General features: G+C 37.2%; 1 protein-coding gene across 2 annotated transcripts in view; it reads left to right on the forward strand.

The window, feature by feature from the left end:
• The window catches only part of SLC39A11 (solute carrier family 39 member 11), a 4,193,139-nt gene that overhangs the window by 6,519 nt on the left and 4,160,446 nt on the right, over nt 1–26,174 (forward strand). For both annotated transcript variants that reach the window (XM_044085146.1, XM_044085147.1), the window contains exon 2: nt 18,578–18,701. In XM_044085146.1, the coding sequence (XP_043941081.1) occupies nt 18,594–18,701 (108 nt within the window). In that variant the 5' untranslated portion in view covers nt 18,578–18,593. The remainder of the gene's footprint in view (nt 1–18,577; nt 18,702–26,174) is intronic.

Consider the following 26,174-nt stretch of genomic DNA (forward strand, 5'->3'; position numbering starts at 1 on the left):
TTAACTCATCAGTATTAATGTTAAATACCCCATATCTTACATTCCATGCACGTATATACATGCATGTGCGCGCACACACACACACACACACACACACACACACACACACACACACACACACACAAACACACTCATTATTTATAAACACACACATATAAGGTACTTTTAAAATCTGTGAAGTTAGTTTCACTGAGCATAAAATGTGCAGATACTTTTTAACGTTTCAGAAATTACTTTTGGTAAGTTGGCATGATTCTACTCGCATATAGGTATATACAGACACCCATACACTTGTGTATATGTTTTATGAGGTAGCATGCATTACATTACCAAGAATATTTTTAAATTAATGTTAACACTACGTTAAATATCTCAAGGGCTATCAAATTCAGGAAACCTAATAATATATTTTCTCTGATTTCTTTCAAGGTCTTTGAAAAGAGAAAAAAATAATTCTCATTTTTTTACCCTTCCCTGTAATATGTAGTATTCTTTCACTACTTACTTTCATATTACCAAAGTTATTTAATTCTTTAAACACATTTTCGCATCCATTGCTTCTCTCCCTACCTTTTTGTACATTACAGTTTAAATCTCCTACCCTTGTAATGCTCAGTTTAATAAGTGAACATTGCCTAATAGCTATGGAAAATCTCACCCTTTCTTTTTTTTTTAAAACAATTTTACTGATTTTGATTATAACAAACTTATAAGCAGTCACATAGAAGTGTATAAGATAACATCAATTACAAATTTAAAAATTAATAACATACATTTATCACATTTAAATATGAATATAAAATTAACAAAATCATATAAACTAAAGTATATACAAAGACATCCAGTATTTATACTTTAGAATACACTGTAATCCTCAGTTTGTAGCTTATTTCACAGATGAAAAGAGGAAAGTCAATTACATTTATGAAGGAGGTTCATTCTTTTCCAACAAATTTTGCAGATTAACCCACAAATTATGTTCATATGTCCTTTTAGCTGTTTTAGAAATTGTGGTTTTTATCTGTTGATGACATGCATCTTTTAATGTGTTAGTAAACTCAGAAAATGTAGGAGGATATTTTGAGATCCAATTTTTCGTTATGGTCTTTCTAGCCACTGCCACTATGGTCCATAGTAATGAATATTTTATTTTTGTAACACATTGTGGAACAGGCATATTAATTTCATATTGAATAAATCTTTGGTTATATTTATCTGAAAAAAGTGCTTGTAAATTCATTTATATTATTCCAAAAGGTGTTGTAGGACAATGAAAAAACATATGAGCCCAGTTAATATCTACACTAGAGTTACATCTATTACAAATGTTTTGTTTTTGTTGATTTTTATCCATTTAATTGTGGTGTGCAAAAAGATCTGTTCATAAATCTCCAAGTATATATTTTCCATTTCAAAGAAAGATAAATTGTCCCTGCTGATGTAGTACATTAGCCTTCTCTTGCTCACTTGGGAGATTATTGTTAATTGAACTATAGTAATTCCAGTAGTTATGTGGACAGCAAAATGTTTCTTCTCTCAAAACTCTGTAAATAAAGGAGAGATTACCTGAATAAGTATGTTTATGTAATAGAATTTATTGAAAAATTGTAATAATATCTTAGTGTCATGTTTGTAAGTTGATGAAATTAATTCTAATTTATTGTCAAGATATACTATGAGTGTTTGTATATCTAACCGTATGGATTTATAGTGTCATGTTTATAGTTGATGAAATTAATTCTAATTTATTGTCAAGATATACTATGAGTGTTTGTATATCTAACCATATGGATTTATCAAGTCCATATTCCTGTATAATATGATTGACTGATTTGGTCTTGTATTCAGATGTTAATTGGAACCACAATTTTGAGTTCATAATTTTTAAATAAGGTAATCTTATTAAACTCAGAGGTTAAAAAGTCTTTTGTATGAATGCTATGGGGAATAATAAGAAAAAAACAATCTTTGTATTTAATATGTTTATAAATAAAATTCCTAAAGTTAATTATAATAGTATGTATGTAACTGGCAGTATGACTAGGATTAACATGAGTGACAAAATATTTTAAAATCCATATAATAGGAGTACTTATTTCTAATTGATATGTTGAAGGTCTTGTTATAAGCTGCATAGCTGATAATTCCCAGAAAGATTTCAATTTAGCTGAATAAGTAGTATCTAAAAGCTGTAAAATTGTTCTAATTATAGAGGAGATTGAGTAAAGATTTAGATCTGGAAATGCTATCCCACCATTATCTAACTAGTAATGTGTTGATTAATTTCGATTCTTGGTTTTGTTTGGAACCAAAAGAATCTTAAAATCAGAGTGTTTAATTTAATTTATTAATAAACTCTTTTGAAGGAATAATTTGAATAGCTTGTATACTGTATAAAATTTTGGGTAAAATTATAATTTTTATAATAGTCTTTCTTCAATAGTGAATAGTATTGTATTTCAATTTGAAAATAAATCTTGAATATCTTGCAAGCATTTGTTATAATTTAATTGTATTACTGATTTTATATCTTTGGCAAGAATCATTTCAGGAGAAGTAATATGATCTGTATTAGGGATACGATGAGTATAGTCCTTATTTTTTTTTTTTATTATTAGGGTATATGGGTAAGATTTTGGTTTTATTGTCATTAAATGATAAACCAGACATCATTTGAAAAGTTTTGATCGATTCAAAAAGTGACAGAAATGAGGAGTCATTTCCTCTTGTGGTAATAAGTATATCATCAGCAAACAATTGATTCTTAGCTATTATGTCTTTATCTATCTCCAAGTCCTCTATATGTTTATTATTCCTTATTTCATTTGCCCAAGGTTCCATAATCAAGAGTAAACAATAGTGGTGAGAGAGGACATCCTTGTTTGGTACCTTTTATGATAGGAATTTTATTTGAAATATATGACCCTATTTTGATATATGCAAAAGTTTCTTCATATAAATGTTTTAGAAGGTTAATAAAGTTATGAGAGAAATTTAGGCACTCCAGAAGAATAAACAAATAATTCCAATTAATTGAATCAAAAGCGGCATTTATGTCAAGACTAATTAATGTTAAGTTCCTCTTTTTCCTTTGAGAAAAGTCAATAATGGCTAGGGTTCGTTTTATATTATCAAAAGTACTTCTATTAGACACAAATCCTGTCTGGTCTTCATCTGTTATTTGGGGTAAGAACCTTTTTAATCTTTCTGAAAATATGTTCATAAACCTCTTATAGTCAGTATATTCAGTAAGGATATTGGTCTGTAAGAGGAACAATATTTTGGGTCTTTATTTGATTTTAGGATAGGGGATATGAATGTGTATTTCCATGATGGGGGTATATTATTATTATTCTGGGCAACATTATATACATTGTGCAGTGGAGTAATAACCATCTTGGGTATAATTTTATATATTTCTGGAATAATTCCATAATTTCCTGGTGCTATATTAAGTTTAAGCTTCTTGATTTGATTCTGTATGTCTGATAAAGTAATTTGTTTATCAGTAACTTCCATTTGTTGTTTGTTCAGTTTATTATATATGTTTTTATTAATACATTTTCTTATGTCTTCTGACTCTTATTTGTTGTGTAGAGTGATTGTTGTGTAGAGTGATTTCATGAAAATGACATCTAAACTCTTCTAATATATCTTGAATACTGTGTACCTCTCTTTTCTTTCTAGTAGAGTGTATTTCTTTAATATAATTATATTTATTTAAATTTTTGGTCTTATTCTTAAGGTCTGATAAATGTTTAGGATTTACTGAATAAGCAAGCAATCTATATTTTCCAAAGTTATCATCGTCTTATGATGAAAAATAGATCTATATTCTTCATTTAATTTGTATATCTCATCTCTTATATTTTTAGAGGAAAGATTATCTTTATTTTTGATGTGTAATGAGTCCAAATGATCCTGTATTGTTCTTATGTCTTTATCCCAAACTTTCATCTTGTTGTAATACCATTTGTTAATTTGTCCATACAAGTATGCTTTTAAAGCATCTCAAATAAATATATCTCGAGTGTCAGAAGTTGAATTTATATTTATAAAGTTTTGTGTCTCTTCTTTTAAAAATGATTGAAAATCTTTAAGCTGTGTAAAATATGCCAGGATCCTTTTAATTTGAACATTAGGGGTATTATTAATATTAAGTTCAAATAGAATAGTATTATGAAATTGGGCATGATATGATTTTACTGTTAACCAGATTAATTATGTGTAGAAAGTAATATTTTATCAGTTCTAGAATATGTTTTGTGTCTATTAGAATAGAAAGTGTATTGTAATGAGTTATGGTCCACAAAATTATATATGTCTTCAAGTAGATAGATATCTAGGAATTTTATTAGTTGTTTAGCTTGTGGTGTAATTTTTCTTTTGCATGAAGTGGTTGTATCTTTTGGGTCTAGGATACAATTGAAGTCTCCTGCCATAATAATAATATGGCCCTCCGATAAAGATATTATTTGATTTAAGATGTGTCTAATGGTATTAGTACCAATACCGGGTATCCAGTAATTGTTTGTTTATTAAAAAAAACTCACCCTTTCTTGATATGTCATTTGTACATAAATTACAAGCAACCTATGACTTTACCTTTTATTCTAAAATCTAATACAGTCCCTCTACTTGGTCTTCTAGTTACATCCAAAATATTTTTATTCCTACATAAGACTGCCACACTTGAATGTCTGCCCACTTCATGTGCCCAGGTAATCCTTCCATCCCATAACCACTCAAACTGTTGTCTGTTCTTCTTTTCTGTATACCGCATATCCTGCAAATCACATCATGATGAATTTTCACACACCATTTATAAATTAGCAACCTTTGCAGATCACGTATTGTTTTGTTGACATTTACGGAAACAGAAGTGTTATATACCCCTTTACACTTCAGTTTTTCATTTACTCTCATTCTCTTTCTTTTTCTTTACCCATAAAACCTTCACTGTCTTCTAATTCCATCTCATTATAGTCTCTGATTTCCCCTGTGGCACCAGGGCTGATGTCAGACTAAGGAAACTTTTTTCCTACTATTAACACATTTTTTCCAACAAATGTATGTAACTTTGTGGCCTTTTCTCTTGTAAGAGTAAAAGAAGATGAAAGGAATCGAATGCACCCATTTACTGATAGAAATATAAAATATAACATTTTGCATCTCCTGTATTAGCAGATCATAAAGTGTAATTGCAGTCTACTTTAATGAAGTAGCTGAATGGAAATTTGAAAAGAAAGCAGACATTAAAATGCAGACAACAAAGACAGGTATATTAGTGGTGCTTTCAGTTTTTTTTTCTGGGATGATGTAATTAAGCCCTTGTCTTTTGTGGAAAAATGGATTGGTACTTCTGCAGCAGGAAAGCAAACTGCTATAATAAGCTGTATTTTTCTACAAAAGGGTATGGTGTAATGGTTTCTGGGGAGTAGGCCTGAGGAACTGGAATGTATAAGTATTTGAGACTGGTCTTTGTTCTGTCCTTTCATTCCTTGTAAGATATTGAAGTGACTGATTCCCTTTAAGTTTGCTACCTGCAATGTTTGAGCTAGTTATCTTTAAGCAACTTATAGCAGTAAGGACTCAGTACTCCTTTAAACTAGAGGCAGCTAGAGTTATGTATCTTGCCTAGACAGGTATTTTTATTTGGTACTTGCGTATTATCGCAACCAGATTTTCGCGGTTGCGAATTTCGCACAGTTCAACAGAAACGAGTACATGAAACTGGTGTGAAGAATTTTGGGACTGACATATTATGGGAAAAGTTATACCATACTGTGGAAAACACAGGTTTACTTCACTATTGTTGGATGCATTTGAGGCACCATTAGCAATGTTATAGCAGCATTCACATCAGTATCCAGAGAATGATTTGCAACCATTACTGTACGAGTCTGAGCAAGTCTGTTAAACAGACTATGAGTGCTTCCACACTGATCTAAAAGGGTATATGTGGATCAGTGCTGTACTGCTGCAGCTAACAGCATGAAAGAAAAAAGAAAACAGTTAAATTTTTTTTAAAAATGCTATGTACACTTCTGATCATAGCTCACCTCAGTTTTTAACTCTGTTTCTTACCATGTCTAAACCACAGCTGTCCAGCAGTCCATCACGTTTTATCTGAGGCGTCCACAACACTTTGAATAACACTTTCTATCATTTTTCATGCACTTGTTTCTGTTTAAGTATGCAAAATGTGTCCTTGACAGATTGTGTGCTACAGTTACACGGTGTATTTCCTGACTCGCTTTCCCTTCGATAACATCAATTTGAGAAATGCAGCGATCATCAAGCAGTTACAAGAGCAAAGAGGTACGTCTCTCCACAGTACAAAGTTGCACCCTTACTCCTCTTCCTGGATCATACCCCCCTGTGACAGACTAACGATTGTTCCTTTACAGACCCCTTTTCAGATTAGGAGACATGTTTCCGCACACACATAACAAACAATGACAGTGCGGAAATCTGGTTGCGATAATACGTAAGTACCTTTTATTTAAATAATCATTGTTTGTGTAACTCACGTTTGCTGTGCAATTCCTTCTACATTTTCTTATTTCTTTGCATATTTAATATGTAACTGCAGTGTTTGTGTAATTGCTTAAATGGTTTATTTATTCACTTTTAAGCTTTCAAGGTTGCTCGTGTTATTATATATGTTTTATTTGCTATTTATTATATGATAGGAGGTGTTATAATTTACAACTGCAGGTAATAAGCTGTGGCTCCTCTCTCTACTCAGATTATTTGGGGCCTGCTACCAGTGAAAATATTAATGAGTATAATTTCATATTTGGGTTAATCAAGAGCATTAGGTAAGTAGAGGTTCCTGGTCAAAGCCAAGGTGGTGCCAGTACCACTATGCCAGGAGAATGCTGGAAGTTATAAATTCTGCCAGCTTTCTCCCAGGAATTGTGTTTGTGTGTGTTTGTGAAAAGAATAACTTGCTAGAAAGGCAGTTATTATAGGTAAGGGTCACTGGAGGATACTGTGGTTCATAGAGTGGTGAGAAAAAGGTCCAGGCCGATCTGAGTGGTGATAATGGAATCCCATATCCAAGGCAGCAGTGCATTTTGACTAAAACAATAGAAAAAAAACACAGCAAGTCCAGTTGGATGTGCAATATATTTTTTAATATGTGCTACACAAAGGACAGCAATGTGTTTTGGTAATCAAGTATTTTTAGAATGTGGTTTCTTCTAATATTCTTGTTTGAAGTTAATCATATGATCCTGAGGTAGTTATTTATGTATATATGACAATAGTGGTAGTGTTTTTACTTTTTAACTCCGAAGATGTTCCATAAAAAGTTAGAAATGATGAAAGCACTTGGTGTGTTTTTTTTTTTTTTTTACAATAAATCCGTGGAAGATTGCGCATCTGACTGGACTTGCTGTGTTTTTTGTTTTTGTTTTATAGTGGCAGAGACATGTCTGATTGTTGAGCAGTGCATATTCCCATTAACCTCTTGGGACCAGGTTGCCTTTTGTGAATTTAGTTATTCAGTTAGATTTTTGTGTATGTTCCTTCTTTTATTTTAACTTGCTGGGTAGCAGTGGTGTAACTTAAGACACCTTCAATATAGAGCCTGCTAGGGCTTTTTTTCACATTGATGGCAGTGGTGACATCAGTCCTTGACATTTCCGGTGGCAGTGGTGAGATTCTAACCCTATCTGTATCACAGGTCATCACATCTTCCTCTTCACCTTATGTACCTGGTACTTCATATTGATTTGAACTAATATCTTCTCACTTTCAATCAATAATTGAAGTATTTTTTCATTCCATTTCATGTCTGATTTTTTTCTGCATTCTCACAGCTTTCTCTCTCACACTTTCGGTTTCTCCTCCTTTAACATTAGTCACATTTTTATTTTTATTATTATTTCCGTGTTCGATTTCTGAAATTTGTAAGTCATCCAGTACTAACAGTATAATTTTAAGTATTTCACAATCGAAGCACAAATGCCTTTCTAAATTGCATCTGCTGCGTACAAATGGACACACGTTTGTTGTATTTTCCTTCCTTTCCACACTGATTGCATCCTTTATATGGACATTTACTAAATGAATGATCAGGAGTTTTCCACAGTGAAGACTTGTCTTTACCTGACTCCAGTATCTTAGGACACCTTTACAATCATTTTTTTCATAACACCTCTGCATTCATTTATGAAACAAAATTTTGGCAAATGACAGAGTTCATTTTCTGTATCCTTGAATGTAATTGCTTCCACCCCATTTTATATGTCTTTACATCAACAGTTGTACATCAGCAGTTGTATTTGCACCAAATTACAGCTCTTCATTTGTCCATCAAAACTTCTCCTGTCTCTTTCCTAGATGTAGTATCAGTACATAACTGTACAGTAATTTTCTTTTTTACTTGTGCAGTCATTTCTGAATAATTTGTTTTTCATGGTGACTTGTCTCTAGTTTAAAACAAGTATACATTTTTAGGCTAGTCAGTGCATTTCAGCTGCATATTTTTCAGATCCTGAATGAATCTAGGGGCTGATGTCAACAACTTTAAATCCTAATAGTTTAAATGCATTGTTCTATAAGTCATACCTATCCCTAAGCAAGCTCTTGTTATTGATATTCTCCTCCTCACCATCTGTTCATAGTGGTAGGTTAGTACTAGGCTAACTGCCCTTGTGGGCCATTTTAAGCCTAGCTAATTACCCCATGTGAGAATCAAACCCTGCACATTGTGTCTGCAAGGTAAACAATTTAACCATTATGCCAACTTCCCATTTGCCTTTTTTTTCTTATAACCGCTCTGAATCCTCTCGCAGCCACCTCCGATTCCACATTCCATTTAATTTTTCATTTTTAATTTCATTTTAATTTTAAATTTTTTTCATTTTTTTTTTTATTTCAGATTACACATTCCAGCACTACTTCTGCCCTTCTGAAAACCACAAGTTTTATTCAATACCTCATCGGATTTTAACAATGCAGGAGCCACAACAGAAACATTGCACAACTCCTGTACTTCATGAATAAAGACATTCACAGTAACAGTGTCCGCATTATGATCACGTGACTGCAACAGAAATGTATTTTCCACTAAATCATCCTAATCAGTCACCTTGCCAGTCTCAACCATATCCTCTTTAGTCATTCTTGCATGTTTAGCATTTAATCAGCAACTAGAAACAGTAATTATCAACATTCCACCTTCATTATCCGACTGTTCCACAGCTTCTTTACTCCTCTCATTCCTTCTGTCTTCCGTCATCTTGGATTCACCCCCCATCTCTGTTATGAAGCATCTCCAGAAACAGAGTAGAAATTTTCCCATTGCCCGGGCCATATTTCCCTTGGTACGATACCACCTTTGGTCCCCTTTGAAAAGCAGCCATAGGCCTTGTGGAACTAATCCTATCAACAAAAGCTTAAACATTTTGCCTTTTTTCACTCCCATTTTATTTTAGGCTGTTTTTTGTCAGTGTGTTCCTTTGATTGTGTTCTAGTAATTTAATTTGTACTGTACACAACCACAGCTACTGATAAACTGTTGCCTGTTTCTCTTACTAGCTTCTCCATTATTTCATGATTTCATTCCACAAATTATTCTGTTTTTTTGTTGATAAACAGTGAAGCTCACACATTTCACAGTCTGTTGTTTTTTTCTTTAGTTCAGTAACATAACCATCCACAGTCTCTAGATATAACGCCACATGCCCTTGTACAAACACAAATATCTGATAAATAAATTATTTCTAGTTTCACAATATTTCCTGAACTTTTCTGTAAATGATGTTGCTTCTTCCTCTTAAAGAAAACCTGAGAGTTAAACAGCCTTTATGATTTTTCTCCCCCATGCCATGCAAAAATATTGTTTACTGTACCTTTTTTTTTTAGTTTCTGGACTGCTTCACATACATTGAGTAGTAAGTCAAATTACTGTAGTAAAAGTGTTCAATTTTCTGCTGAATTTCTTTCTAGCAAGATAATTTCTGCTGGCTCCATATCAGACATTTTTTAAGCTGAGAATTATACTTTTTTCACTGGCAAACATTTAAACTTCTGAAAGCTAATATGTTTCTTCACTTCTCCTAAGTGCATTTCTTGATATAATGCCATGTCAGGAGACATAAATGCCAGAAGCACATAGGATGCAGTTTAGTCTTATTGTGGTGTATATTACATGTGATTTCTGTAGAAGAACTGTGTGCCACATGACCTGCATCTAGTTCATTAGTATTGATGCTAATTACTCGGTTCTCACTTCTTCGTAAGTCAGCAGATAGTACACGTAAGGCTGACTGGTCAGTGTGCATTAGGGTCAGATGTACCTCCCTTACATTTGTGGACCACTGTGGCCTGACACAACATTTCTATTGCATGTCTAGTTGTAAAAAAATGTATTAATAAGCAAATGTTAATGGTATTTATCATTTCTTACATTATGGAGAAAATTGCTGAGAAGTTGTTTTTTTTTTTTTTTTTTTTTTTTTTTTTTTTATCACTTTGGCCTAGTTTTCTTAACTTCTTTGCCATGATGGACAAAGCTATAGTACTTACAACCTTACATCTGAGAGAATTGGTATAGGATTGGTCTGTAAGGGCATCAGCAATTAACTGAGGTGGAGATAAAACTATATTGTATGGTGACAGTTTACTATATTAATTATTTTCCATTTAATTTTTTTTGTTACAGTTAAGGAACATATTGTTGGCTTTTGCTTTGGATGTTGATCTAGTTTTGTGGCTTGATCTGAAGTGGATCAGTTGAACAATGCCTTTTTTGTTTTTTGTTTATGAAGATTTTTTTTCTTTTACTATCAAAATTAGGGCTGTTTGCGAAGGAGGTGTAGCACTGTTTTCACTGTGCTATGGTTTACTGACCTTATAGTTCCCCTAGTGGGATTTACTGTTTAGTCTGTCAGTATATTCATTAATTAATTATTTTTGTATGCATGTATTTGTTGACTGGGATAGAGCACTGATCCAAGTGGACCATTTTGAGGCTCAGCCCCCAAGGTTAACAATCGGATAAAAAAGCAGGATGCAAGGTAATATATGAATTTGGTTACGCAATAATTTAAATTAAGAAAAGGTTAGTATGATCAAACATGGAAAAAAAAAACATTGTAGAATTAATCTGTGCAAGGCTGGCAATAGGTTGCTAAACTTCTTACAGCGAGGGTAAGGCTTTTCTACTGTATTCAGAAATCAAAGCTGATTTTAAATTTCCTCCTGTGGAAATAAATAAGCACAGCTTTACAGAATGTATATTTTGACTGTGAAGACTAAAAACTACATTCAGATCTCTGTCTTCCTAGTTATATTATTCATTTATTTAATTATATTTGTCTACCAGGGTAGTGCACTGATCAATATTGACCAATTTCAGGTTTAGTCTGGGTACATTTCAAGGTATGTATGTACTAACACACATGCACTTGATATAATCACTAGTATACAGATAAACACACACACACACACACACACACACACACACACACACACACACACAGACATCTACGGCCATATATTTATAGAGGATTATGATCAGATCTTTGATCATAACTACCTCATTATGTGCTCAAGACATGGATGCCAAGAAATTCATATTGAGCATTAAATTTGTGAGGCGGAGCTTGGCATCCACATTGTGAGCAAATAAAAGTTATAATCAGTGACTCGATCATAACTCTTTCCAGTGCATGGAGCTGTTATAATCAGTGACTCGATCATAACTCTTTCCAGTGCATGGAGCTTTATTTACTCTGTGTTCTACCAGTTAAAAAAGAAAGAGAGAAAGAAAGAAACTGTAGGCACATGAAGTGTTTTACTGGCTTTCAAAGCCAGTAAAACACTTAACACTATCAAACACACAGCATGTGAAAAAAAGTGGTACTCTGTAGAACTGATGGATTCAGAAGCTGTTAGACATTTTGTTCTGTCAAGGTTTTTGAATTGGTTTTACCTTCTGCTGCTCTTTTGTACCATCCAGAATGTTCTGCTGTTAGTCCATAGTGTGAGGCCCAATCTTTACAGTACTTAGGTGTGCTTAACAAGCTTTTGTTAAGCACCCAAAGTACTGTTACGTTTGGGTTTTATATTAAGTACATGCTTAGCAAATTTATATTTTTTCCTGATTTAAAAGTTTAATTGTTGTTCTCCATGCACTACATAGGTATGTATGTATGTACCCACGTACATGTGGATGTGTGCCTATTTTTTCTAAAAGTGACCTTAGTTAAAGGGGTGAAATAAAACACATTGTAGCTATCTACAAGACATTTTCTGTGCTTTTTACCAGTATCATTTCAATTTTATTTGAACTTTGCCAGTGTTATCAGGTTCAAAGAAGTAATTTACTATACTGGCAATAATGGCAACTATATTCATATTTACTGCAGCAATACTTACCTTAAATGTCAGCTAATAATATAAAAACAAATGCATACTTTTGCAGTGTAAATATGAATTTAGTTTGTACAAAACATTTAAAGAATTTTTTTTATGTTATAGATGTTTCTGTTTCTTGGCATTTTGACAAAACAGTGGAAGGGTCCAGATTCAGAAAGATTTCCACGGGGTGTGCACCTTGCAGTAACTGTTTCCCATTCACAGACTTCTCAGCCATGGTGCTTCAGCACAAAGATGTGCAGCACAGAGGTGGGCTATCTCTGCAGCCATGCTAAATGCTAATGAGGCATTCTGCGGGAGTGGACTATGCTAATAGCTTTGTGCTGTCCCCTGGAAATGCCTGCGGTAAGGCATTTACATTGCCGAGTGGCTCATAGAATCATTTGGCTGCTCGTGCTAATGAAATTGGCCAAAAGCTCGATTTCACCCTTGGGGTAGAGGTAAGTGCCAGGGAGCTTAGTGTATAAGTAGTTTTGGGGGGCATGTATGTGTGGGACTGCATGCAGGAGCATGTGTCTACATGTGCGGTTGCAGTTGTTAAGAGGTGAAGTAGGGTATGTTTGTGTGTCTGTGTGCGGGTGAGTGTGCACAAATATGTGAATGTGTGTATGTCTGGTTAACCGTCATACCTCCACACTCCACTAGACTAATGAGTAAATCCTGTAACATTGGGGGGAGAAACACTAGATGCCAATGGTAACTCTTTACATTGTATTTTAAAGTTAATAAAATAAAAAAGTTTTGCAGCATGAAAGACATGAGGCAGTGGGAGATACTAGATATCAGGGTACTCATTATATTGTGCCATTAAGGCACTTAAAAATATTGACATCATGTAACCTTGGAATTGTGCACTATAACGTTAGCACTCTGTACGATCACTAGATACTAGGGATACCTCTATGAATTACAGAGAAGTCTTTACCACTTAAAATTTTAAGTAAAAGGTGTTGAACAAACCCTTTTCCTTTTGCATAGAGAGCAGCTTCCGAAATAGGAGCCTTATCCCTCTACACTGAGAAATTAGTGTAGCAGGGCTTTCAGTTTGTGTGTGAGTTACAGGGGCAGGGCAGTGTAAGAGTCAACAACAGGAGTGTTCTGTAAAATCGGGGACAGATGAGGGGGATGGTGATGCACCCCTGCGGGGGAGGCTTCTGGACAAAGCTGGGAGGGACACTAGAAGACACCTGGGAGACTTTTTAAACTATTAGGTGGACTCACTTAAAAAGTTAATAGAAATCACAATGCACTTTTCAAGCCATAAGAAGAATTAAACTCTAATATCTGTTATTGTTGACTGACTGTAGGGATTTGTGATTCATAGATTGTTACTAGGCTAATGACCCCAGGGGACCTTTGCTAAGCCCAGACAACTTTTCCCAGTAGAATCATGATCTCCTGTATCCAAAGAGGACATTGATGGCCAGGTATTTATAAGTTAACTCTGTCCTTAAGGGACATTGTCAACAGACCTGGTGTAAATTTCCTATTCCACATCCACTGGTTGCTGTTAAATTGGGTAATAAACAAACAAACTCAGCTTCACTTGGATGTTAAGCCTGTTCCATAGGAGGGGCAGTCTTTGGGACACATATCTGTCTCTACAGCATAGTCTGTTTAAGTATGTTTGGTACTGTTTGACTTAAAAATATGCAGGAGATTCATAAGTGTGGGGTTTGTGGATGCCTTGAAAGCCAGGCATAGATCACCCCTCAGAAGTCTATAGGAGACTCAGAAGAGGGAGAGGGCTTTAAAGTGTTGTGTGTAAGGCAGGTTTGTTACACTTTATATCCTTTTTCTAAGGAACCTCAGAGTTTGCTGTAGTAGTTGCATATGCCTAGTCAGGTACATACCGAAGGGGGCGTTGTACTCTCTGACTGGTCTAATAAGGGCAGAGCACAGTGGGATAATGACCAGTTTGGACCTAGATGCCATGTCCTTACTTGTAAGTTGCACAACATAAAATAAGTTCCTCACCCCTGTGGCCACATGGTGGTCAAAGGTAAGGCTACTGTGTACATGTGTACCCAGATCCCTGACCACTGGGACAACACTTAATAGGATTATTATTAGCATGGTAATTTAGCCGGGATGGCCGACTTCTTAAAGGGTACATTTATGCATTTCTTAGGATTGAGTTTAAGACCATGGCTTTGGCACCATTTGTTAGTCAGGGATAGGCCTTCTTGAAGAATGCTGCTGTCTGCAGTGAAGTCGATGATAACCTTCAGCTTGCAATCATCTGCAAACTTAGTCATAAACCTTGAGTCTTTGCTTCTATTTCAGAGAAATAGATGCCAAAAAGGAGTGGGCCCAGTACTGAGCCATGTGGAACTCCACTAGTGACTGGTCTCTTGGTGAGGTGGCCTTACCTATTTTGACCTTTTGGGTCCCATCAGTGAGCCAGTTGGCTATTCAGTGGGTGATAAAAGGGTTTATACCTAATTTAGTCAACTTGTCTATAATGCCTGAGTGAGATATTGTATCAAAAGTCTTGGTCAGGTCAAGGTAAGCTGTGTGCACAGTCTTGTCCTTCTCCATTGCTTTTGTGATCCTCTCAGTGAAGTGCACCAGATTTAATAGGCATGGTGTTCCTTTAAGAAAGCCGAACTGTGATGGGCACAGCATTTGCAGGTTACCTAAGTCCTGTTTTCTTTCCATGTCCTTTCATATGAGGCAGGTCAGACTTTTATGGGCCTGTAGTTACCTGGAACGGGTGTGCAGGGGAATGACTGTAGCCATCATCCATTCCTTGGGCACAAAATCTGTCTGTAGGCTCCAACTGAAAAGTGATTCAAGTAGACCTTGGAGGTCATGTTTCATGCTATTTAGTAAGCTTCCTGGGATATTATTGGCACCCATCGATGCAGTGTTTTTGGCCTTGGAAAGTGTATTGATGACTTGGTGATCTGTTCCCTAATAATTGTTTGTGGGATTGTGGTATGCAGGGGGGGGGGGGGGATTTGAGCTGAACCTGTCAGGCAGAAGGTTGGCAATGGCTTCAGGTTCAGTTTAGGTGATGACATTTACAGTAAGTTTGGCTCATTGTTGCGTATTTCTCTTGAGGTTATGGACATAGCTGCAGAAAGTCTTGTTGGCTGTCCTTTGCCTGAGAAATTATTTTTCTACAAATTTAGCCTCTGAAGTATTAATTAACCCTGTTAGCTGCCAGTTTAGATTGGTCAGGGTGGTTTTCATGTTGGGCTTTTGCCTCCTACACTTGGCTGTGATTTTTTTCCTTTTGTTGTATATCCAATTGATATTGTAATTCCACCAGGGTGGCTTGTCTTTTGAGTTTGTCTTATTTATAATACAAGTGGGCACAGCTTACTTTGTACATATCAATACAGCTATTCAGGGATTTTGTAAATAGCTCAGCATATGGTGTGGTGTTTACAGGGTTTGGGGGTGCTTGGAATTTAGCCAAGGTGTCACTTGATAGAGAGAGAGAGAGAGAGAGAGAGAGTAGCCTTGGAATAGTTCCTAAATGGTTATGCTTTTGCTGGGTCTTTGGATTTTAATTTTTATTTTGATGAGTGAGGACATTACATTGGGTGATTTATGAAGGCAGAGACAATGGTGATGTTCTGTCCACTCAGTGACGGGTATGTTGGTGTGTGTGTGCCTGTGCCAATGCAATGCGTGGGCCTCTGGTGTTAGATACTGCAGGAAAGTGCTGATTTGCACTTGCAGTAGTTCAGGGCGATTTGGAGATATCCAGAATAGCTGATAATGAGGTCTTTGCTCATTGTGGCTAACATATTTCTAAATTGCTAATTCCTGCCCCTTTTGCCACAGCTCTTAGCACCAGAGGTGTTCTTTCTGAATTCCTGTGAGGATTTTTTTTTTCAATTTTAATTAACACATGTGACTTTTTAATTATATAATAGGGTACCGTATGTGTAAGCTCACTCCAAGATCTCTGTAACATGAGTAAAGTCTGTGTTATGTTTAGATAGTGAGCAAAAGAGAGGCATAAAAGGTCATTTGTGACATATTTAATGTGGTATAAATTTAGAACAAAACACAACAGCCGAGTACTTTCAGTATAAAAATTTAGCTTTAATTTTTCTGGTTAATTTTTCAAATGAAATAACTTGTATTTTTTAGTAAAATGACTAAATGTTGAAGTAAAATGTCCCATATCTTAAATATGAATTTGTGACTGTTTAAAACAGTAGAAGGATGCCAGGCTAGTATTTGTCCAAAGGGTACTCGTCTTCCATTTAGCTGTAGAATCATTTGTGTAGGTCTTTTATTTTATTTTTTTTTCAGTTTAGAAAGAAAGCAGGAAAATAAATCACATGTTTCCACTGACTGACTCTGTAATTTACATGAATAAAGATCTGAGAATTGATGGTGGCAAGGGTACTGGAGGAGTCGGGGAGAGAAGGTGGAAGTAAGTGGTTGCTGTTGCCTTGCCCATCTTGGGAGAGGGAAAAGGTTCTGCCTACTAAAACGTTGACCCCTTCTGCATATGAGCATTGCTCCACCAAGCCAAACTGTACTGATAACCCTCATTACTTACAGGTGCAGAGGGGCACACACACATACACATACACACACATGGTGAAGTCATCACATGGCCTTCATATCTGCAGGCATGTATATCATCTGCCTAGAAGGTTACGTTAGACATGAAAGTAGGACAGGGTGTCATCTAGTGATTGCAAGACAGAGACTTGTTCAACGGTAGGTTGATGGTCAGCAGGAACAGCGGATGGGAAAACATAACATAAAATTGAATATTTTTTACTAGTTCTTTTCTTCCATAATTGCATTATGTTCTTACCAAAAAAATACCCAGAATTAAGCAAACTGCATAACTGGAATAAGCCAGGGGTTGGATCTGACTTATGTTTTTATTGTTGGAGATGGTGCACTTGTAACTTTTAATACAGTTTTGTTACTCATACGCACATGTACATGCCATTATTGCAACCCAAATCAGAATTTGATTTAAGCCATGAACTTAGACACTCATCTCCCTATTCAAATGTCAGCAACTGAAATGCCAAGTGCCGACATGCAGAAAAAAAAAGAAGAAAAGTGCAGGAGGATAAAAAAATATAAAATTTCACACTTCTTTAAATGTCTTTTTTACAGGGGGTCAACTTCCCCTTCCATACTCCCTCACATATATTTACTAATCGTATCTTGGAGAAAAGGGAATAGTTCGATAATTGGCTGTCTTGGACTTAGTATATGTCAGTTTGCTTTTTCCGCCATTCAGTCTCCATGTTTTGGAGCTCTCTGTAGTGGGTCTGAGTATTTAAAATGTTTACCTACATAGCTCTTTTTTATCCCTACTGTATGTGTCTCATGAAATAGAGTAAAACAAGGCAGTATTTTACTTTGGGGAACAATAAAAGTGTGGAAAGACAAGGACACTGTCTAAAATAACAGAAGTGTCATTTTATGGCATTGTCAGAAAATACTGATTGGTATTTATTCAGTAGGCAGAGAACTGAGTACACTGCATAGATAATGTCCACATCTGTTGTTAGAGTATTTAGTTCATATGTGGATAAATAAAGTATATGAGCAAACCACCTTGCTTAGGAAAAGCGTGAAAAACAAGAAGCAGTGATGTAAAACTGGAGGAGGTGGTACTAGAAGAAATGCTATAAAAACTATGTGCATGTAATAATTTTTCAGTTTATTCAGGTAGCGTGGTATGAAGGAACTTTGGAAAACGGGGTAGGCCATAATGGAGGAGGATCGATTAGCAACCATGCATAGTCTATATCTTTTTCTCATTAGAAAGGGAACGGGCAAGTTTCTGTTTTAAGGTAGTACCATGATACTGTGACAGAACACTCTCTGGTACCCTCTGTTTAGACATTTACAGTGTCACTGCAGAGATTGGCCACTTGGAAACCTCATTATGTAGGTGTAAACTGCTTAACAGCAAAATGTGTGTCTGTGGAGAGACTATAGGGCCCCCTCCAAGTGGTAACACTCCACACCTTAACCAGATCACAGTTTTCAGGTCAGCCTGCAATAGAAGGTATTTGTTCATCATGACTTTTTCTGGTTCAAAGAGAAAAATAAATCAAATTTAATTAGTAATGTCTTGTGCTAGAGCATATAGCTGAGGTGACTGTAATGGCTGTATTACAGTATTAAGGTTTTAGAATATGTTGCATCTTGGATAATCATTTGCTTTTTATCTTGTCAGTTATAGGTCTTTCATCATGATTCAAGGATATACACCTGCGGTACAAGCCTTGCTAGGGACTTTGTTTACATGGGGACTCACAGCTGCTGGCTCAGCACTGGTCTTCATATTCTCTAGTGGACAGGTATGTTTTTAAGCCAATCTGTGTTGTTCACCATTTCACTGCTTCTGTCCCACCTGCTTCCCTTTCCTAGTTGTGTTACAGTCCACTATTGACGCTGTCATTTCCTGCTTCTTAAATGTACCTTGAATTTAGATTAGTTGCTGTGTTAACTTTCAGTACTTACATCTGAGTGAAGTTAACTGAAGGTTTCTTCTGTTGTTTTGTAAATTTCTGTTAAAGTGTGAAAGCATTGTCCTGTGTAGTAAACGTCAAAGATGACCAATGTACAAGCAACCAAATTTGTTTAGATTAACTGTTTGCACATAAGCTTTGTGAGCATGGAGGGCATCCAAACACTGCTTTAGTAACCCGTCCCAAGGTGGTGCAGCCACAGAACACATTATATATTTTTAGAATTTTATGTATTTATTTACTGATATTTGTTAAACAAGAATGTCCAATGGGTTAGAGCTGTTTATATTAGAGAGCTGATGAGGATAATGTCCAAAAAACTAGACCAAGCACATAAGTATATGCAAGAACTTTAACATCAGGTCAGATTTAAAGAATAACCAGCTGATAAGAGATAATTTATGAAGTAGTTATAGAATACATTAGTGTACAAAAGAAAACAGCAGCTGTATCAGTATCACTTGACTTAGTGTTGAGAAGGTATTAAGAATATTATAATACAATTTTATAGGGTGCTCGGAATTAGTGCAGTGTGGGTGGAATAGCAAGTGAAATACAATCAAGTAGGTCTACATTTACATGCCTGTTTCATTTGAATATCATCTTTAATGTCATTGAATGCTTCCAGGACTATATTTCAAGGTAAATGGATGTTTGTTTCAGAATTTACCTAGTGAGATGGCAAATGTTGCATTACAAAACCTAATTTTAGATTTGGGAAGATGCGCAAGCTGTCCAGTTGTTTGTATGAGATCATGTGAGGATCATCTCCATTTACTGACACTGCCTAGAGAAGGAAAGCCAGGATGACATAAGAGCTTAGACGTGATTGAATAACCATAAGATGGTTGTAGTTCCAGCCAATGCAGGACTCAGTGGCAGCCACTTGTGTGCTGTGCTATGATGCACAGAAGGAAATCTAGAAGTTCTTCTGTAAACTTGTTTGAGTGTGCTTAGCACAGGGGAGAAAAACTGAGTCAGGAGGTGAGGAGATTATAACACATAGGGAGAACAATATGAAGTGCCTATGGTTACAAATGCAGTATCTGAAAGGAACGGCCCGGCTTTGTACAGAATGGCTGATTTCATGTAGGTTTTTCTGACAATCCCTGGGATTCAGAAAAGCTTACCTTAATGCAGAAGCCTTAACTCAGAAGGTTCCCACATTGTGCTAAGCTTTTCTTTTACAGAGACAGGTCTCCTGATGTGGTTTTCCACTGGCTGGGGCCATAACAAGGATAACAGTTTGACTGGAGAAGCCACATAAGGCAACTGTCCAGGTTAGTGGCTAATGCTAATTAGTCATGTGTTGTCTCCCAGAATTGGCAGCAGCTCACGATATACTTGGCAGAGCTTTGCCCAAGACATTTGTTTTTGTTTGGAGGAAAAAGTGAATGCTACATTTTGACAGTGTTCACCCATTTACTCCTTTGAGAGTAGTAATGGTGCAGGTAAGTGCTAGGGTTCTGTATGTTTGTGTGTATAAGAACATGAATATGTATGTGTGTGTGTGTGTGTGTGTGTGTGTGTGTGTGTGTGTGTGTGTGTGTGTGTGTGTGTGTGTGTGTGTGCGTGTATGCCTGTCTGTGTGTCCTGGTAGTTGCACTATGGGAGTTAGGTAGGGTGTGTGTGTGTGTGTGTGTGTGTGTGTGTGTGTGTGTGTGTGTGTGTGTGTTTGTGTGTCTTGCAGTGAAAGGCTGTGTGGATGACTGTTTCTGTGAATGTCAGTAAGTGTATGGGTGAGCTTGTTTGTGGATGATTGGATGTGTGTGTGTGTGTGTTTGTGTGTGTGTAGGGGGGGTTGTGTTTCTGCTACCAAAATTCATGTCCTGGTAGGGAGAACACTGGAGAGGTCATGACTGACAGTACACTGTTTGATTCAGAGACATGGTAACAAACCACAAATTAATTGTTTCTCTGTGCATCTTTACTGTCTTTGAATTAGACTCTGTGTCATACTAATTGCCCTAACCATGTTGACCAATTAACTCAGATGGAGAGAATCTTACTTTGTGCTAGCCAATGTTTCTACTGTAAGAAATCCAAGCAGGTCAAAGGACACGCACGGCATAAAACCAAACAATTTATTTAGTAAAAAACATGTAAGCGCTTTCGCATAGTACTCCTATGCTTCATCAGACATAAAATGTTATCACCAGCCTAAACATTTTAAACACTTTTAAACCAATCACTGCTAGCAACCTTTTTCCCTCCAATTAAATAATTAGTGGAAACCAAGTGATTTAAAGTAACCTATCACTTTAGCAAAATAAAAACATTTAAGTATGTTCCAACCACTACTTATATAATAGATTTCAGATATAATAAATAAGACGTATATTGCAGATATTTAAACAGTTTAATATGCATTATACATAAACCATCTCATCATGCTGTTGCAAATATACTGCTGTTTTAGAAAATTTTAATGCAGAACTGTCAACAAAGGCTGAAACAGTCCTGCCATCCACATAGTTAACTAAGTATACACCTTATATGAAATTTACAATATAAAACTAGAACTACTACATGAACATGAACTCGTCAATCTGCTAATATGTTCAAAAAACAAACATATAAAAAATATATAAAAATAAATATAAACAAAATAAAAACATCATAGCTAAATACTGTGAACATAAAAATGTGTGTATATAACAGTAAAAAACAAGAAAAAATATATATATAAATAATGTATAAGGAGAATATGTGTGTGTATATGTATATATATATGTATGTGTATGTGTGTGTGTGTGTGTGTGTATGTATATGTATATATATATATATATATATATATATATATAAGCAGACACACCTATAACTACTATAAAAAGATATATATATAAGCAGACACACCTATAACTACTATAAAAAGATGTATATCTAACAGCCAAGGCAAAGAGAGTGTATTGAAAAAGGGATGGGGGTGGGACAAGGTTAGCAAATGTAACTAAGCCATGTTCTTCGTGTTTCACTATTGCAGTCATCACATTTGGGTTATCTGCTTGCAGTAGCCCTCAGTCGGCCTGATTAACAAAGTCTTGGGTCCTGCGTCGGTTGCTGTCTCATCTTCCATGACGTCAGTTAGTCAGGGGTATAAAGCATGCAGCCGACGCTATTTTATCAGTCTTTCTTGCCGTGCGGTGCCCAAAGCAGAAGCAGTTTGCAAGTGCCGGTCAGCCAACTCCTGAAATTTTCCTTTTCGACTTTCAGAACCGATGTCTTCAACTAAAGCTAAGTACCTCGTTGGGGAAACTTTTTCTTGCTCGTAACTGATGTCAGTAAAAGTCAATAATTGCATTTCTTGTGGAAAGCAAATACCTCATAAAAATTTTCATTTGTATTGCATTCCTTGCCTAGGCCTTGACCACGACGTACCTCGCTGTCGGTTTTGTGCCTTATTTAAACAATGAACTATTCGTCGTCGGTATATTTAAGCTTGTAAATATTTCGGTACTCTGTTCAATTATCCAAATATGGCTTTGGTAAGCCACCCAACTACTGACATTCTGAAAAAGCACAAAGTTAAAGACAGAGACAGGCTGCCTAGGTCTAAAGCTGCTGACGATGCTTCTCCTAAGCTAGTTCGCCAGTACTCAGTAAGGCGCTTTCGCAGCCCCTGATACCTGCTACTTTAGGTTTGCAGGCCTTTACTGAGACCCATTTGGAGTCCAGTATGCCACGAGATGCTTCAACTGTGAAACCTGCGGATGTCTGTACTTTGAATGGGTCCGGAGCCGCTGTGCAGGCACTGGCTTCTGAGGGTGTATTCAGGCCTACTGGCTTGCATTTTAAACCAACGCCATCTTCTTCTTCAAGGCCTAAAACTCGATCCATGCCTAGAAAACCGATGCCCAGACCGCATGGTCAGGCCTCTATGCCTAAAAAACAAATGATAAGAATGGCTGGAGACCTTATTGCTTTAATCAGGGAAAGTCAGTCTTCCCCCTCTAAGAGACCTAGGACTGAATTTGTCTATGATTCTTCTGATCAGGATTCTGAAATTTCTGTTTCTTCTGATGACCAGGATTTACCCTCATCTGCCTATGAGGATTGTGATACAGAGGACTCGATTCCCACTGCTTCCCCTCCAAAGGATTTGGTGAAACCTTGCATACTCTTAGGGAGCATTTCCATTGGGAAAGCCAGAATTACACTGATTCTAAAGAGAGGCTTAGGGATTTCTTACTCCTGCCCCAACACATGCCTTTAGTTATCCCCCCTGTACTGGACATTGTTGATGATGCCTTTACGGAGTCTAGCTTGGCCCCTGACTCCTTACCTCCTGCTCCAAAAAAACAGATAGATATTACAGGGTTCCTGACTCTCACAAGTTCCTTTTTAAAAATCTTACTGCGGATCCTGAGACCTTTTCACATGGACCCAAGGGCATAAAGGCTACAACTGCCAAAAATCCTACCCCCTCTGATAGAGATTCCAGGGCACTGGATAGATGGGGTAAGAAGGTATACACTTCTGCAACCTTGGCCATTAGGGCCTTAAATTGCCAGTTTCATATGTTAAAGTATCAGCAGCACATTATTGGATTGCTTATACAGAAAATGATGTTGATTCCTGACTGTGTTGAAAATGAGGATTTACAGGATTTGATGCATTCTGCTGAACAAGTTGGAAAACATACTTTGCAATGTGGTTTTGATTCACTAGAGGCATCTTGCAGGGCTGCTGTTACTGGGTTTGTAATTAGAAGGCACGCTTGGCTTAAGGAGCAATCTTTGCCAGATTATGTTAAAGCTAAATTGTTGGATGCTCCCTTAAATCAGGACCGCCTGTTTGGCAACAAAACAGAAGTAGTACTTAAAAAGATGGAGGAAAAGGCTAAATCTATGCAAATTGTTAAAGATTTCCTGCAAGTGCAGCCTCCAAGATTTAGTAGGCATTGGCCCTCTAAGAACTGGTCCTTTCCTGCCTCTTCCAGGCCTTCTCAGTCCAAACCCAGACCCATCAGAACATTCAGGCTTCAGTCCCAAGGTACTCACAGGACTAAGCAGTGGGGGGCTCCCACTTCCAAAGCAGGGAGTAGTAAGACCCTCCCATGGTAAACTGTCTCAATGATTTAACTTTAAAACTTCCAAGCCCTTCTCAACTGACTGCTCCTTTAGGGGGAAAGATTGCTCTGCAGGCAAAAAACTGGGAACTCATTACCCAGGAAAAATGTTTTAAATTTAGTTTCCCAGGCATACAGATTCCACTTCCACACTTTACCAACCACAAACGGTTGGCCAGTTATACCCCTAAATCAGTGGGCAGAGGCTCAAAAGCAAGTTCTCTCTCTTTTAAGTATAAGGGCTATTCAAACTGTCCCAGAAGAGGAAAGGGGACAGAGTTACTACTCAAGACAACTCCTGGCGTCCTATCCTGGATCGCTCTATCCTAAACTCTTTTTTGGTGATCCCAAAATTCAAGATGCTATCTCTTCACCAGTTGCTTCCTATGCTAGGCAAGGATGCTTGGTTGGCAACACTGGATTTAAAGGAAGCCTACCTGCACATCCCAATCAAGGAATCTTGCAGAAGATACCTACGCTTCAAAGCAGGATTCATGTACCATCAGTTCTCTGCACTGCCCTTTGACTTATCTACTGTGCCCAGGGTATTCACAAAGTGCCTAGCTCCAGTCATTGCTTTTTGCAGGCAAAGAAATATTCAGATATACCCATACCTGGACGATTGTCTAATTCAGGCAGAAAGCCAGGGCATACTTTTGAATCGTCTGGCGTTTGTACATAAGTGCTAACTTCTCTGGGGTACACCATAAATGAAAAGAAATCACATCTGGTACCCTGCCAACAAATTGTATTCCTGGGAGGAAGCTTGAACACAATTTCCCAGATGGCCTACTCCACACCAGAAAAAGAAGTTCATTTAACAGCCTACTTCAAAATACTGGCCACAAAGACCCAGCTATCTGCAAGGAAAATTCTGCAAGCCCTGGGATTCATGGCCTCCTGCATTCTACTACTTCCATATGCAAGACTGCATATGAGGAAACTACAATGGTATCTAAAAAGCCTATGGTGTCAACATTCTCAGGATCTAGAATCAATGATTTCTATCCTACCTTGTCTTCAGATAGAGTTCCTTTGGTGGGCAGAGGCCTGCCACCACAACAAGGGACTGCCTTTCACTCTACCCCTGCCGCCCAAACCGTAACAACAGACGCATTATACTATGCATGGGGGGGCTCACTTGGCAGGTCATTGCATTCAGGGCAAATGGAACCCAAGTCAAATGCACCTGCATATCAATCAAAAAGAAATGTTAGCTGTACAGTATGCTCTGACAGCCTTCAACGACCACATTCTTCCAGGACAAGTATTGGTAAAGATGGACAACACCACTGTTATGTGGTACATAAACAAGCAGGGGGGAACCCACTCATACCCTCTCTGCAGGCTAGCTATGGCTCTGTGGAACACGGCCTTGAGCTACCAAGTGCACCTACAGGCTCAATTCCTGCCAGGAAAGCTAAATACACTGGCAGACGACCTAAGCAGAAATCTCATTGACCCGCACGAGTGGAAACTGGAACCAAAGATATTCAACATATTGAGAAACAAAGGGGGCAGCCCAGAGATAGTTCTGGTGGGAGGCAAACAGGTCTATCAATTGGACAAATTCTGCACAAGGACTCCCCCACAAACAAGCTTGGAAAGTGGATGCCCTGTCCTTCACATGAAAAAACTATCACTTTATGCCGTTCCCCCTCTGCCTCTCCTCTCCAAGGTACTACTAAAGATCAAACAGGACAGACCAAGGACAATACTGATTGCACCAAACTGGCCATGCCAACACTGGTACCCCTTCTTGTGCAATGTCACTGCTGGCACCATGGCACCTGCCTCAGACCCCTGCTCTGCTGTCTCAGCAGGAGGGCCAGATCCTGCACCCACAGCTTCAAACCCTGAGCTTGGCAGCCTGGCTAACTACCTGATCTCACCATTCCCAATTCTCAGTAAGCAAGTGATGGATGTCATTCTGGAGGCAAGGAGGCCTATTACTAGAAAATTCTATGCTGAAAAATGGAAAAGATTCTGTTCCTGGAGCCAAACTCTCATGGGATGGGCACAGCAGCACCCAATTTACCTCAGATTCTTCAATGCTTAACTGAGATGATTCAAAAGGGGCCTTTCCTTTTCCTCCATCAAAATGCATGCCTCAGCCATTTCAGCTCATTACAATACAGAACCACCCCTCTTCTGTCATCTACTACTGAAGCAATTCCTCAGGGGGGCCAAATACTTAAGACCACCCAGGAGAGCCCCTACTCCAGCCTGTGACC

The sequence above is a fragment of the Protopterus annectens genome, chromosome 10.part0 (genome assembly GCF_019279795.1).
Source record: "Protopterus annectens isolate FY-2018-M chromosome 10.part0, PAN1.0, whole genome shotgun sequence".
NCBI lineage: Eukaryota > Metazoa > Chordata > Ceratodontiformes > Protopteridae > Protopterus > Protopterus annectens.